The sequence below is a fragment of the Ovis aries genome, chromosome 2, assembly GCF_016772045.2.
Source record: "Ovis aries strain OAR_USU_Benz2616 breed Rambouillet chromosome 2, ARS-UI_Ramb_v3.0, whole genome shotgun sequence".
In the NCBI taxonomy this organism is placed as follows: domain Eukaryota; kingdom Metazoa; phylum Chordata; class Mammalia; order Artiodactyla; family Bovidae; genus Ovis; species Ovis aries.
This window is the reverse complement of record NC_056055.1, coordinates 135,555,972-135,572,138: the sequence shown is the minus strand read 5'-3', so window position 1 is coordinate 135,572,138 and position 16,167 is coordinate 135,555,972. Positions and strand designations below refer to the sequence as shown.

Here is a 16,167-nt window from a genome sequence, read left to right as displayed (position 1 = left end):
TTCTGAGTGTTCTTAGAGAAACACAGTTAAGTTCCTTTGGCTCCTCTTTTAATCCATGCTCAATTTATATCTGCATATAAACAAATGCTAGAAATCCCACAGCTGATGGTTATCTTCTAGGTTCTGGAAAGTAAATCATATGATCTACTTAAACTAATGACCAGTTTCTTTCCATACTATTTGATAAACTATAGGGCAATAAAAGCAATTTCAAAAAGAGAAAAATTACCATGCAAATATTCTACCAATTACTAATGGAACTTCAGTGAACAATCTAGTTCCTTCATGTTGTTTTCAAAAACATCCACTCTAATGCTGTGGATAACACACCCAGTGTGCTTGGACACTAGTTGGTGTCAACCAATTTAACCATTTATTGCAGTTGATTATGTGGTTTTTTGCATCTGGTGGCTGGATTATCAATGAATAAAACAGATTTTTCTCCCTCAAATTTCAAAAATTGCCCTTCTATAAATAACCTTCAGGCTTAACTATAATTATAGCATTAAAATACTTGAAACTAAAAAGATGAATGAAAAAATTCATGGCTGATAAAGATCCCAGATTAAATAACTCTATTGTTACATGATGCCTCTTTATTTACAATGAGGCAGTTTCCAGATATCAAATTCTCATACAAGAATGTAGATTTCTGTGTTTCAAAAATTCATTTTTCTACAAACCAAACAATCAAACTTAGCAAGTAATATATACATACAATCTCTACTTCCATATTGAACTGTGTTGCAAAGATAGCCACTCCTGGTGCTACAGGAAAGACACCATACAAAAACGCGTAATTTGACAAACTTGTGTGGTTTACTACACTGTCGTCCTTGTCCAAGAGTTCCACCATTTCTCTGCACAGAAGTGGCAGCACCAGGCTGAAGAAACAAGAAATGCATCATTGCTTGATATCAAAGCATGCTGGTCCCCAAGTAATAAATTGCTCTAGTGAATTTGGCACTAGGTTATTCTTCTTCTGCCCAGAAGGTATCATTTTATTGAAAGAATCAAATATTCAACTTGGAGCTACTTAAAGTAAAACAATATTCTTTAAACAGCAGGAATTAGAAGGAAAAGAAACTCAGATTTTTTTGTGTTCTATGAATAATTTTCTTGCAAAAAATTTGTAAAACGGTGCAATTATACTGCTGGTACTTGCTTTCCATATTAGTTCATTGCAATGTTAAAAAAAAAAAAAGACACAATCTGAGTAAACTTGTTTAAAAGAAAATTACTAAACATTTTTTTGGGGAAAAAAAACAGCTGACTCTTATTATGATCAGGTTTTTAAATGGTTCAGGTAATAACAATGCTACTAAGTAGATTCTAAAAGGCAGTAGAGAAATAGGTGTCTTACAATTAATTTTTTATCTTTGTAAAGAAAAACGGTTCAGCAAAGGGAACTGTAATAACTGAGGTAGAGCAGAAGCTAGTTAAATTCAAATCTGGTGAAGAGTCAATTATGAAACAAATCCTCCAGGATTTCATAGAAAGAGCATATCAAAAGTAGTGAGTTAAAGGAGCTTTCCTTTAAAAAGAACAAAACCAAGGTTAATATTGTCACAGCAGCACCTACAGAGATGCTCTCGGATGGAGTCAAGAACCACTTTTATGTATTTTTATAATTAAAAGAAGAAGAAATTATGTAATAGGGATCATAGAACCAGAAAAAAAATATAATGAGAACATTTAAATATTTATAAGTAATGGCTGGTAATCACTGTCATTGTCAGAACTGTATTTACTATTGTGGCAAAACTAAATATGACTTTATTTCCAAGAGCATAAAACCACTATAAATAATCTTCAGAATTTATATTCATTGTTATTATATTTAAAATATAGATACTATTTCATATTGCACAGTTCTCATGAATTTGTCTCCAGAGGAGCTAAATTCAATAGTTAAATATGCCCCAAGTGCCTTGGGATCATCTCACAGTAAAATTATGTCACCTACACCAGGAAGTATAACTCCATGGCTAAAGAGCTAAAGAGGCTGAAGAACTATTAACTAAGGAACTAAGAACTTTCCATTTGCAGGTTAGGATCAGATGGTTGATAATAATCAATACTACTGACAACCATATTTAGAAAATTTAACCACCTTCAGAATTTTAGAATATTTCCCCTAGTTTCATGAAATAAAGTTTTAGTTCAAAATTATTGCTTTCCTCATAGCCAAATCCCTGTGTTCTGATCCCTGTGTTCAGCTATTTGGTCTTTTCATCATCTGCTCTGGAGAAGGAAATGGCAACCCACTCCAGTACTCTTGCCTGGAAAATCCTGTGGCTAGAGGAACCTGGTAGGCTACAGTCCATGGGGTCACGAAGAGTCAGATATGACTGACTTCACTTTCATAGCCAATAGGATTTTAACAGATTTAGAATACTCAGAAATCCCGCAAAATTCCCTTAAAACTATGATCAAATAGGACCTTGGAAGGTATTAGGTAAAATTACATAAAAGCTGAAGGGAAACCATAGTCTTTATCCTTTAACAGTAAAATGGAAAAAACAACCTGCATGGAAATGACTTTCCACAATCACCAATCTCATTTTCCTTTAAAACCATTCAATTAGGAGGGATTACTACTATCGAACTATTTAAAGGAGAAAATCCCAACAAATTGGCTAAATAAACTAAGGCTTTCACAAAGTATAATCCCCAAGTAAATAAGTGAAACTTACAGTTTAGCTGTGATGAGAAGAATCAGTACAACAAATGCTGACTTCTTTAGTTTCTTTATTTTTCCTACCATTGTAAGACCAAGATAAAATAGAGCTGATCCAGAAAAAGAATTTGCAAGTCCATCAAGAAAATTTTCCATATATTCAGGCACCTTTTGATCAAGAATAAAATTGAAGGCAATGCCAATGAAGACCATAAATACGATTGGGTTCTGTAACACACGCAAAAGTCCAAGGCCCAAAATTTTCACTTTGTTTTGAGAAGCATTCTGAGTGTCTTTCCATTTCTGAATTTCACAGAAGATAAATCCTATAGGGTTTAACATCATCAGAGATATTGGTGCCACTAAGTAAATGTACTGGAGATATTCTGGGTATGTTGTTTGATATAAAGCTTCAACTGCAAAATACAAATTAAAATTGATTTCAAAATGATGACCACAGAAATATATTAATAAATTATGTATATAATATATTCCTTGCTTAATTATAACATATTGTACATTAACCTAAATAGTGTAGAATGACTTAGTTAGCTTAGTTTTGGAAAAATATATTTTAGTAAAGCTGAAAAGGAAGAAAAATACACTATATTAAATGACATAGTTTATAAGACGATAATCAACTTTAAAAAATTTTTAGTTAAATTCACTAATTTTTACTATGTAGAGACTAAGACTAGTCTCAAGAAAGGGGCAGAATTGTACAGGTCTTAAAACAATTTAAAGTTAAAATCTACTAACCAAATGTTTAAGTAGGCATAGCACCAAGGTGGTTGTTGGTTCTCTTGAGAGGGAAGTTTCATTGAAGTGATGAGGCAGAAATCAGAGGACAGAGGAGACAAATGGAGAAATGGAGGAGAGAGGAGGAGAAAACGGACTGAAAAATGAGGACTGATGTGATGGAGTCCAAGCTATACAGGAAAAGCAGTGAAGACAGGACATGGCTAACAGATAAAAAGCAGAGGGGCCAGAGACTGGAGGTTCCTGTGAAATCTGCAAGTAGGTGTACTTGGAAATTTAGGAGATCACAGCAAGTCGGATAGTGAACTACTGAATTTAGTGTTTCCCCGATGGCTAGGTCCAGGATGTGGCTAGGGGAGTTGGCGGCTAAAATGGAGTAGAGGAAAGCATCATTGAAGGTGAGAAGGTCAAGGAACTGAGAGAGCAGAGAACTTGGTGGGTAGCTCACATGGATACTAATGTCAAAGCAGATAATGGCAAAACTTGGGAGTAGAGATGACGACAGAGAGCCAGATATTCAGTGAATGAGGAGTGACAACAATGAGGATGAGTGGTCTAGCAGGCAGCAGGGACCTCAAAGAAGCAGTGTGCACAGAAGAGCAGAGAATAATGTATACACAGTGGCAGGATGCCAGTCCTGCCTACCCACTGCACATGTGGTATGAAGGTGATGAGGAAATGAACAGCCTACACTGGAGAGGAGTGAACACCTTCAGGAAGGAAGCCCAGTGAAGGTGCTGAAGAATTACAGATGGTCAAGTGGACCCGAGAAACGTTTCAAAGGGGGATACAGTAAAGTCATGTCAATGTACATTTAACTAATGCAAATTCAACTACGCTTTCTTAGGAAAACAAAAGCTTCAATTTCCTTTATCATACAGCATGTCCTCAAGTACAAACTAATTACTTATTCACTGAACAACAACACTTGAGAAAGAATCTGGCTTTTAGACTTAAGAAAAATGGTACAATATACATGGAATATGTGTGCTGTATTTTATGGGTGATTTGAGGGATTTCTCAGGGGTTCAATTGTACATGATGACTTTAGAATCTAACCACTGTATAAGATGAGTCTCCTTGGTTCATGTGAGGGTTGGTGGCCTGGTCTTGGCTTGATCAGCACAACTTAAAGACTTGCAGCTAGCAAACTGATCTCCAGGCACATTTTTGGCAATGAGTTCTGAAATTATTCAACCTAATATATAAAAAGGTTGATTCATAAATGATTTTCAAGTTGAGAGAGATAAAAAAGAGAACAGCCACAATTACTCACAATCACTTGCTTCATAAGAGAGGCAATCATGTGAAAACATGTAAAAGATTAGGCTTCTCAATTTACATTAAGATAAAGTGACAAGGTAGGAAAATATATTTGCTTACTTACTCAGGATACGTAAGTTCAGTAAATGTCAAGTACATGTCCCATTAGTTATGTAACTGGATTATATAACCTTTAGAAGATCCTGTTCTCATTAGCTAAAACCTACTTTTTGTAAGATTCAATACCTTTTCTCAGCGAAGCACATATAGAGGTCTCTAATATCTCTGAAATGCAGTGTTTAAACAAAACACATTTGATTACCTAAAATTTCACAAATTCTTTCCACTGATTTCCAAATTAGATATACTAACTCTATAACTCAGTGGTTTTCCTTCATGTTTCTAAAGTTTCACCTTTTAAGTTTAAAAAAATATAAAAGCAGTACTTCTAATAACTATTTTTAGTTAGCTATAGTTTTGATTAGATAGTCTAACTCAAAGAGAAACCTTCCCACCCCACCCCACCCCAATTTTTAAAATAGAGTATATTTTAGAAAAGGCTTGTGTTTTCGATCTGAGCTTAAGAATTTCCCCAAGTAGCCAAAATAAAATTCATAAGGTCTTTCCTTTGAGAATGTAAAAGCACACAAGGTCCCTTAAGTTAATGCTTTAAAAAAAAAACCAGAAATGTACTTTCCTGGTACAGTAGCACTGAATCACCATCATATAATGGACTTCAGGTTGTTTTAAAAGTTCAAAGCAAATATGAGCACAGTCTATAACCTAGGTCTAGCCAATCACCAAATACTTTCTTCTTTTGCATTATCTTTTGTATTTGATTCCTACATGGAATCTTGATTTCTACTACTCCCACTGGTTAAAAATCTCAAAACTGGAAGTCCAGTGGTTAAGACTTCACCTTCCAATGCAGGGAGTGTGGGTTCAACTCCTGTTCAGGGAGCCAAGATCCCACATGCCTCCTGGCTAAAAAACAAAACATAAAGCTGAAGCAATACTGTAACAAATTGAACAAAGTCTTTCAAAATGATCCACATCGAAAAAGAAAATCTCAAAATTGAGTTACCTACTGTTTACCAACCTATATTCCTCTGGCTTTTCTTGACCATCCCCTTCATCCATTTTATTTGCTATTGACAATGTAACGTAAATCTTAAATTTCAAAAATTAAGATTTCCCCACAGCTCTCCCCACCCACAAGACCATATATAAAATCTTTTTTTTGACATTCATTGTCCAGTCGCCACAGTTGGTTCCTTATTTATCCAGCTTATCTTTCACTATACCTTAGTGCAAATCCTCCATCAGCCAATCTATATCATTGTTATACTGGATAAACACCAGGTTCATAATTACTAGTTCTATATGCTGATCAATATCCCCCAACATCTTGAAGTCTCTTCTTTCTTATCCAAATCTTGCCTATTATTCAAGGCCTGTCTCAGGTAACATTTCTTCCACCAAGTCTTCAGTCTATATCATGGATATCCCCTTCCCTGGATGGCTCTGGTACCTTGTTTCATATCAGTGCTGCCTCAACAAATTCTGAATTCCTTGAAAGCATCATTTTATAATCCCCAGTCCCAGCAGAGCGCTGAGCAAATCTGAAAATACTTACTGAATGGAATTAACATATCAGTGAATGTCAAAGGTTTCAGACAGACTATAAATGTATTTTGTAACATAGCAATTTATACCTAATTGTTATCCATGAACCCATTTCTTTTTATATCCAATGTTTTTCTTTTTCATATTCTGAATATTTATAAAGCAGGTTACTATTGGGATATTTTAAGTCAGTTGAACAGGTATACGAAGGCAGAAGAAATACAGTCTAGTGGGAAAGCAAAAACTGGGAATAAATCCCTGTTAAATTACTAGAATACGGTTCAATATGGGAATTTCAGTCCATTCTGCCATTCCTTTACATAATGACTTAACATTTCATCTTCCTCTATAAATAGGTAGCTCTATTCATTACCAATCTGAATAGTTTTTCAAATCTGAAAAAAATGAAATTCAGTGACCCACATTAACAAATTAGATTTATAATCATTATATCAACTATTAAGTGCTAATTAATACTTAAAAATAAGGCTCTTGGGGGAGGGGAGAATCCCACTATGAGGAATTATTATATAGCCTTGAAGAACTAAGAGACAAAATTAGCCACCCACTGTGCCTCCCATTTTGATTTCTGCAGGTTTTCAGTCCCTAGCAAATAACACAAAGACCTAGACAAGATCATTCTATTATTTAATGGCTTATAGTTAAATGCTTCATTTCCTTTCTGTTTACAGCTCAAGCACTAGAGCATAATTATGATTAGTCGGGGTGCTTATGCTATCAGCATTGTTTGAAGAATAAATTATAGGACTTAACTATGCCCCATTAGTATCTTTTAATGACAGAGGCAGGGAACCATTCTGATTTGCTGAGATCAACATTTCACCACAGTAGATTCCTGGTTTCTTCTCATACTCAGATTTCTTAAAGTACCTTTGAAAAGAATTTTTTCTTAAAATAGCAAGCTTCCTTTTTTAGTCTGCAATAATGCAATGTAGTATTCTGTCACTTGAGTACAGATAAATCATTTTGATGCAGTTTTATAGACCTTTGTAATTGTCATAGAGAAAAAGGAAACATGACTCTCCTTTGTCTTTAATCATTAACTTATCCTTCTTCTGAGTAACCTGTAAATTGGACCAATGTTGCAGATCAAATGCAGTCTTAAAAAGGACATTTCCTTTAAGCTGTGATGCTTATCTGTGAACAAGAGAGTGAGAATTCCTGGGAGCTGTCCCAACAAACAAAAGAATGGTCTTCTCTCTAGAGACAGTTTTCTCTGTCCACCCTAAGCATGGCCACAAGGCAGCTGGGCATGAACAGAGATAATAAATAATCTCATCAGAGCAAATACATGGCCCTACAGTTCTGTACCACATCTTCCAATCTGCAGATATATGAGAAAACATTTACTGTCTATACTGTTGATTTCTAGTAAAGTTATTGTCTACAACCTAACGTTATAAGAGCTTTTATATTGTGACTTAAAAACAACAACAACAAAATAAAACAAAAATTACAATTCAAAATATGCAAGTATCATCAGGGAAATTGGGCTCGCACACTGATGGAAACATGATTATTTCTGGATTCACTGATTTAGTATGGGACACGAAAGCAGCAGCAATGAAAATGGTTGACTATATTTTTTGTCTGGAGATTCTGCCTTAATATGAAAATTAAAACTGCTACTCATCTTATAAATTATTTTGAATAATGTAAAGATAAAGAAAAACTTTGATTCTATCTGAAAATAATGTATTACAAGGGCTAGTTGGGCCTTCTAATGATTCGATGCGGATGTTATGTAACTGTGTGGCATAGAAGAACACCCAGGATTTAAATCTAGTCACCTGTTAGCTGTGTGACCTGGGGTAAGACAATTAAATCTCTGTAAGTCTGCCTCCTTATTTGAAAATGAAGATAATAACATCTGCCCTACCGCAAATGAGATAAGTATATAAGTACTCTTAGAAAGTTACAAATATTACTTCTATTTAATTATGGGGTTACTACTCTATGACGGCATGAAACTTACGGTTCGTGTCTAAATTAAGATATAGCACTATTTATTATGTAACACTATGATGCTTAGCCATTTCTAAACTCCTTCCTTACACCATAAATACCTTGACAAACATACCTTATTAATGCTCCTGAAGGGATGGACAGCACATTAACTTCTTCCTCTTTTATTTCCAATGTCTTTATTTAAATGCTTGGTTCAGCCTTAATTTTAAAATTCATTAACCTTCAAGGAACACCTATCTCGTTTTTGACTATTTACAGCTCAGTTATCTAACAGCCTAGTTTTTTCTCTTTCATAATTCTCCGGCTTTACTCAGAGTGATTTAATTTCTTAGGTAAATCTCTATTTCCGGTGAGTGTGAGATGGAGGAAAATGATAAACAGTATAGTCCTCCAGAATCCCTTCAGTGCCAGAAGTGAAATAACTCTTCTGGAGGGGGAATAGTTAAAAAGTAAGAAATTTGAAAGTTAATGGCAAATTTCAATCGTTCATTTCATTAAGTTTCATTTAGTTTCTCACCAGAGAGGCCTTCACTGACCCTACCTCCCACCTCAAATAGCAGCTCCTTATAAAATAACACTACTTTATTTTTATGGTCCTTGTAATTACCTGATATTACTTTTATTTTCCCATTAAAATGTAAATTCAATGTGTACAAGAACTTTGTTCACAAGGGTATTCCCAGCAGCTAGCATAGTCATTGGTGCTAACACCCTCCTATCAATGAATGAAGGAAAAAATGAATGACTATATTCATAATATTCAGATCCCTACATTATGATAAATGATCAAAGCACAACATAAACTTTAACATAAAGAATATTAAAGACTAGTTATTAAGTACATATTTTCTTGGTGGCAGTTTGGAAAACAGAATATGTTTCTAAGATTCTATGTTTCTAAACATTCCCAGTTGGTGTGTTTGCTATTTCATTAGGAAACATACACATGGAAACATAAAATTAGGCTGTTTAAAGAGCTGGAAATTTAAAGAAGGAAAATTTGGAAAGGTTAAAAACAAAAAACAAAAAAAACCCACCCACATTATTTTGTTCTTAAACAAGAAATTAACTTCAACAAAAGTACACTGATATTTTGAATAACAAATTCATTAACAGGCATTAATGTAAAGTAACATACACTCTAAATGGTAGGAAAAATAAGGAAGGGAAAAAGTCCCTCATAAATTTCCACTGCTAACACCTAATAATGACTGTTTTTAAACAGGTGTATGCCTATGCTTTTTACATAATTTAAATCAAAATCTGATCACTTCTGGAAATTAAACTTCTTTCATATGTGACTGTGAAGAAGAAAAAGAATACTATTGGAAAGAGGACTCAAAGTTTATTTGGATACGATCATTTAAGTAGATATTTGAAGGTGCCTCAAATTCTGAAAAAAATATATAATCCAACTAATTTAAGATATATTTAAGAAAAAGCACGAAAGATTTCTTAGATACAAGAATGAGGTATAAATCATTATTATCTCCTAAAACACTTGAAATTTTTTAAAACTTAAAAAATAAAAAAAAACTTACCTATAGGATATCCCAATGCAAAGTCATTACTTTGTGTAGCAAAAATAGGAAATAGTCCAGCTTTGCTAAATCGACTATCGGGACTGGCAACCAATAATGTTAATACACATACAACGAAAAATACAGAAGCTTTGGCAATTAAGATACTATATAGAAAAGACCAATCCACATTAGAAAAATTAAGTACAACCATGTTTTTGAATAGTAAAGCTGGAAGTGCAAATCTGGAGACAAAATTTCCCAGTCCTTTCGCTTGTGTTGATGTTATAACATTGGCCCTTCCTGCTATGTAGCCACAAAGGACTATGCCAAAGCATTCTAGTAAGGCTGGAAAAAGCCTTGTTATTGACATTGAAGGTGGGTCATTAGTGGAATTAAATCCATGTGTAACTGGTGAGGACAAAGTCTTGGTCATATTGACTGCAAGGGTTAAGTTCTTGGCAGGTATATTGGAAAAAGAATTCATTTTCTTTCACCTTCCAACTCCAACCAGAGCTCTGAAAAGAAAGGAAGAAAGATTCAGTGTGAAATCAACGAGAAAAATTCTAGTTGAAAGGATACACTGGCAAACCTAAATTTATTAAATGGCCAAATAAATACACAAAATTTTTTCAACCACCATCGGAGAAAAATACAATGAAGAAAAAAAAAAGGGTGGGAATGTCTACTAACAAACCTCTTGACTCTCAAAGGTGGGTCAGCTCAAAATATTTATGTCCTATATTCAGTATCAGATATGAGTAAAATAACATCCACAAATATCACAGCTGCAATGATGCCCTGTGGTTCTCTCCAGTGATCCACACTCAAGCTCCGCCTAGTGGATGAGAGCATGGGGCCCACAGAGTCTCTGCTGAGTGTCCACTGCAGCCAAATTGTCCAGAAATTTCAGAAGTTCTCGGGGCTACATCAAGGAGTCACAGTGGACAGGAAGGTCCTTTCCAGCCTGCAGAAGGTCTTGAATATAGGATAGGAAAAAGAATATAATAAAATATCACTAACTGAACCAGTAACTTCTGTGCCTCACTTTCCTCATGTGTGAAATGGCAATAATAGGACCTACCTCATAGGAACTTGATATTATGCAATACCAAATCCTTATAAATACATCTGTTACAAATAAATCACTTAACAAAAGTTAAATATAACTTTTGGTGGCATATAAAAGAGAGAATGAAGGAAAAAATGATGGCCTCCCACCTACCTAGTCTTAGTTCCTTTTACATCAGAAACACATATTGGCTGTCTTGAGTGCTCCACAGCGGCACTGAATGTGCCCTTGAGCGCCACAGGGACTTTGCACATGCAGTTCACTCTAAAATACTCTCTTCCCTAACCACCTACCATTCTCCACATAACAACTACCCATCCTTTGCACTGTAGGCAAATCAATTCAGGAGTTGTTGTAGGTAAGACTCCTCTAACACCATACCCAGGCAAGGAGCCTTTCTCAAGTAGAATCATGTTCCTTAACTTTAGGCCACTTTTCTCAGTTTATTAGACTATGCATTAGAGTGACTATGTGATTTACGTCTGTCTCCTTCACTGGACATTAAGTGCCATAGAAGCAAGGACTGTGCATGCTTTTGTTTCTTCCTAATGCTGAGCACAGTGCCTGGAGATTAACAGAGGATAACAATTACCTGCTCTTATATAAACCCTTCACTCTTAGGTGGATCAATGGTCTCTCTTAGGAACTATCTACTTCATGGACAGAATCTTGTTTTTCTCTGAATGCTAAGTATTCTAAGTTTTTCACTATATATAGCAACAGGCCCAAGACCACAAAATGTGCTCTAAAATGTTCTAAATCTGTTCATACAATGTTAAAGAACACAAAATGTCTTGTAAAATGTTCTAAAGATGTTCAGAAAATGCTAAAGCAAGGAAAACTTTATGTTAACATGACAATACTTAGCAGACTTTCTTCTTGCTGCAAGAGGCACATTAGATTTGAACAACTCTGCAACTAATCAGCTTTCATTAGTAACTAGAAGTTAATATAGAGACCATTGCCAATTCCTAAGTGATTATTACGGGTAAACCATCCAAAGTAACCTTATATAACATAAAAAGTAAAGCAGCTTATGCTTCCTGAAATGTACAATGCCCAGGGTTAAATTCTCAAACACCCACATAAAATTAAGGACTCAGATGACAGGCCAGAAACCAACAACAACTGATCCAAGGGGGTGTGGATGAGATAATTTTCTCTGAGCTACCCTAGTATAAGCTGAATCCATTTAAAAACATGTTTAAATCTGGATCAGGACAAGTTATTTTCCTACTAGGATTAGATAGGAGTGGTCAATATACACAAAACCTGTAATACTCACACATACTTGAAGTCTACCAAATAAGCATCAGATTATATCCTGGGAAAGCTACTGATTGATACAGGTAGTCATAACTGAAGTAAGGAGCTGGTAAATGAGTGAACTAAAGTGTTAAACATTCAGAGCCCCTGAGAGATGTGGATTTGAAAAACTAGTGCTAAGATTAAAGTGATAAACTACTCCCATCTTCTGTAATTTTTAAAAAGTTCCCTATATTTCTTTGCCTGGACTACTATAATTTACACTTCTCACTGCCCCTTATTTGTACCAACCACACTTGCATGTCAATTTATTCCAGTCATTTTTAAACCAACAGTTTTAAGTAAATTTACAGTTGTTCAGGGAAGAGTCAAATGGCCCGAACCCAATTTTGGGCCTATCGCTTATCAACTCCTTAGGCAACTAAGCCTGTCTGCACTTCAGCTTCTTCAATTGCAAGATGAGAGTAAAAATCTCCTTAGACGGATATTGTGAGGACTGGAGATTTTATACACAGCTTATTATAGTAGCTTTTCACAAAGTAGACGGTCAAGAAATGGTAACAACTACTATTGGGAGTTGTGTGTCCTAATAATAACAAGAATGGTAGTAAATTAAATACAATTAATTGTTCTGTGCCAATTCTTCCAACATACTTGGTATTAAAGAGCCTCCAACTAAAACAGAGGGATGGAATAGATTATAAGGTTATCAGTTTTTGTTTTATACCAAACAACTAAGGGGAGTTCAATTCAAAAATTTAGTTTGATCTTAGTTGTTAACAGGGAAGGGAAAGTTCTTTAGTTCCCTCTAGGTGATGGTCAAATAGTTGTAGCAATGTCCAGGTTTAACTTTCAGTTAGCCAAAAATTAAGAGAAAAACTTTGGAAAGTAATCTTCCCTTTCCCATGAAGCTTCTTTTAATATTCCTTGATATCATAAAAGCAATATCCTCTAATTGAGGGGCAATCAAAATAACCAAAAAGGACTTAGAAAGTTTTATGTCATCTTAATTTTTTTTTTCCAACAGGAAGAAAATAAACTTCCTAAAGCATTCTTTTAAAATAAACAGGAGCCACAGCAATGGAAGTAACTTTAAAAAATTGCATCCAGTCTTTTCATCTCACTAAAAACAATGCTTGTTAAAGAACAAAAAGTTGGCTTGTCACAGAAAAAGACCACTCCCTGGGACTGGAGCAGACAAATGCTATGCTAGCCACTTCTGGTCACTCATGATTTAGATAAGGAGGAGGAACCACTGACACTGTAAACTGCTATTAAGTGAAAATCGGGAGGAGGGTTCTGACTGGTTTCAAAGAGAAAGCTTTAAAACCTTAGGCTGTCTATTTCTCAAACACCCAATATCCTTTATCGGGTGGGAAAAACATAATACAGTGTTGTACCATTCAAGCACTTTCCGACATCAACAGTCACACCATCCACCCACTCCCACCTACTTGCAGGGGACCAAATGTCCTCCCTAGAGACCCAGGATGGGGAGGGCTGAGCGCTGCCTCTTACCTTGTCGGCGGGGACAGACTTTGGCCCTCTAAGATAAGGATGTAGAGAATCCCTAATCAAACAGGCCGCCCCAAAACAGCTGCCACCCAATGCCTGGGAAGGCAGCAGTGGAAGTGTTCGGCACCTGCGATAAAAAGTTGGACGCTCAGCTTTCCCGGGGCATGACAGTCACATCACAAGGTAAGTGAAATGCTCCTAAAAAGGGTAAGGTAGACAGTTTGGTGCAACGCTCCAGGTACCTGGGCACAAGCTCCCAGGATGGCATTCGCTGAGGCCACCCCCCAGAATAAGGGGAAGAGTCTGAGAACGATATGGTGGACGCACGTACAGTGAGGCGCTCCTCAAACTGGGGGATGGCAGATCTGTCACCAAAGGGGACAAGCCGCCCCTTCCCCTGCCTAAGTCTTCCCGGGTGGACCGCATGTCCTAAAGGCAAGCGCTGCGGGGCAGAGGCGGGCAGGCGCAGGCAGCGGACTGCGGGCCTAGGCGCTGCTCACCGGCTCAGACTCGAGGAGCGAGAGCCCGGGCACCAGGGGCCCGCAAAGGAACCGGACCGCGCAGGTCGGCGCCCCAGGGGCCCATCTCACCTGCTTCGTCTGCAGCCCAGGGGCCGCGGGAGAACGGAGTCGATGCTCGAGGTGGACCAAGCAGGGAGGAAATCACCGTCATTTCCCACCCCCAGCCCTCCTAGCAGAGAGCTGCCGGCTGCCGGGGTCAGGCTACCGCAGCTCAGTCACGTTCCGAGAAAGTGAGGGGCTTAGTAAGCTGGGACCAGGTCAACTCCTCCCCGCACCGCCCCGCCCCGCCCCTCACTTAAGCCCCGCCCCCGGCCAGGGGAACCCCGGAGCTGTGCGGGCCCTGGCCCCGCCCTTTCGCCCCGCCCCCGACCGCCGAGAGGCGGAGGCCCAAGGTTCTCATCCACGTCCCCTCCCCCCTCCCTCGCCTCTCCCCACGCCTACTGCGAGCCGCTAGACGCCGGCGGCAGGACTTCCGGCCGCCCGGCTCCGGCAAAATGGCGGCAGATGTGGGGACTTTGTGGTTTGTTTGTTCCCCCTAAATTCAGGTGCAGAAGCCTCTTGTCTTCCGCCTAACCCCAGCCTCGTGTGGTCTGCCGAGTCCTCTCTCGATTAGCCTAGTCGTTTATATAGTACAGTTTAAAAACAAGGTCTTAAAGAGTCAGAATCGTGGGTCAGACTCCTGCCTTTCACCTTTCCCAAGGCAGTGTGACTTTGACCTTCCTAGATCAGAGACTAAAATGTAAAGCTTTTTATTCTGTTTGATGGTGGTGGTGTAGTCTACAAGTCGTGTCTGACTTTTGCGATCCCATGGACTGTAACCTGCCAGGCTCCTCTGCCCATGGGAATCTCCAGGCGAGAACACTGGAATGGGTTGCCATTTCCTTCTCCAGAGGATTTTCCCGTCCCAGGAATCGAACTCGGGTCTCCTGTATTGCAGGCAGATTCTTTGCCGACTGAGCCATGTTGTGTTTGGTTTAGTAAATAAGCACCCAGTCGCTGACTGCTTGTGTTTCTACTCTGGGTTGAACCATGCGTTTCCCCTCAGTGTACTGAGAGGAAACTGATTGTATTCTTGGAAAACTTAACAGAGCAGGAACTGAAGATACAGGAAAATAATGCATTCTGCCCTGTTCTCCTCATTACACCCTTGTTCTCTTTCTTAGCTTTTAACAGCCTTCCCTTTTTGCCTAGAACCTAGCTACATTTTTTTTTTCAATCTGTACCACAAAGCTGGAAGGATTTATTTAGAAAGTTTGGAATTGAATTCAATGGAATATTTGTTGAGCTTTGACTTATAGCAAAAAACTGGAAGATAGGCCTGGACATGAAAGGTAGGATGAAACTCTAGGAAGTTTCTTAGGTTAGCCTTGGAGTTTGGACCATATCCTCTGACCACAATAAAACCATTAATTTTTTTTTTCCATGAGAACATTGTCTTAGTGATTACACTAATTTTGGATATGCAATCTGGAAGCTTTCCCAGGGTTAGTTGAAAGACTGAAAGCAAGAAAAACTGATGACTTTGGGAAAAAAAAAAAAAAGCCAAGAGGAAATAAAAACTCTGGGGTGGTGGTAATGAAAAGAATGGAAAAGACCTGAGAGACATTACAAAAGAACTGTTAAGACTGGATTATTGAAAGGGCTAAGAAAAGGAAGGAGATAACCTAGGTATTTGCTCCTCCATTACAATAAAGAAAGTGAAGAAAACTAAAGAGCCTCTTAGTGAAAGTGAAAGAGGAGAATGAAAAAGCTGGCTTAAAACTCAACATTCAGAAAACAAAGATCATGGCATCCGGTCCCATCACTTCATGGCAAATAAACGGAGAAACAGTAGAAACAGTGGCAGACTTTATTTTGGGGGGGCTCCAAAATCACTGCAGATGGTGACTTCGGCCATGAAATTAAAAGACGCTTACTCCTTGGAAGAAAAGTTAATACCAACCTAGACAACATATT

At 37.6% G+C, this 16,167-nt stretch overlaps 1 protein-coding gene across 12 annotated transcripts in view; it reads right to left on the bottom strand.

Annotated features, from left to right (window-relative positions):
- GPR155 (G protein-coupled receptor 155) overlaps positions 1-14,443 on the bottom strand; it is a 40,047-nt gene extending 25,604 nt beyond the window's left edge. For 2 of the 12 annotated variants that reach the window (XM_060409750.1, XM_042243702.1), the window contains exons 1-6: positions 14,281-14,443; positions 13,694-13,888; positions 10,535-10,815; positions 9,859-10,355; positions 2,697-3,096; positions 719-884 (exon numbers count right to left, since the gene is read on the bottom strand). In XM_060409750.1, the coding sequence (XP_060265733.1) occupies positions 719-884; positions 2,697-3,096; positions 9,859-10,324 (1,032 nt within the window). In that variant the 5' untranslated portion in view covers positions 10,325-10,355; positions 10,535-10,815; positions 13,694-13,888; positions 14,281-14,443. The remainder of the gene's footprint in view (positions 1-718; positions 885-2,696; positions 3,097-9,858; positions 10,356-10,534; positions 10,816-13,693; positions 13,889-14,280) is intronic. The other 10 variants (XM_042243704.1, XM_042243699.1, XM_060409752.1 and 7 more) reach the window with 5 other exon arrangements.
- Between the last annotated feature and the right edge of the window lie 1,724 nt (positions 14,444-16,167).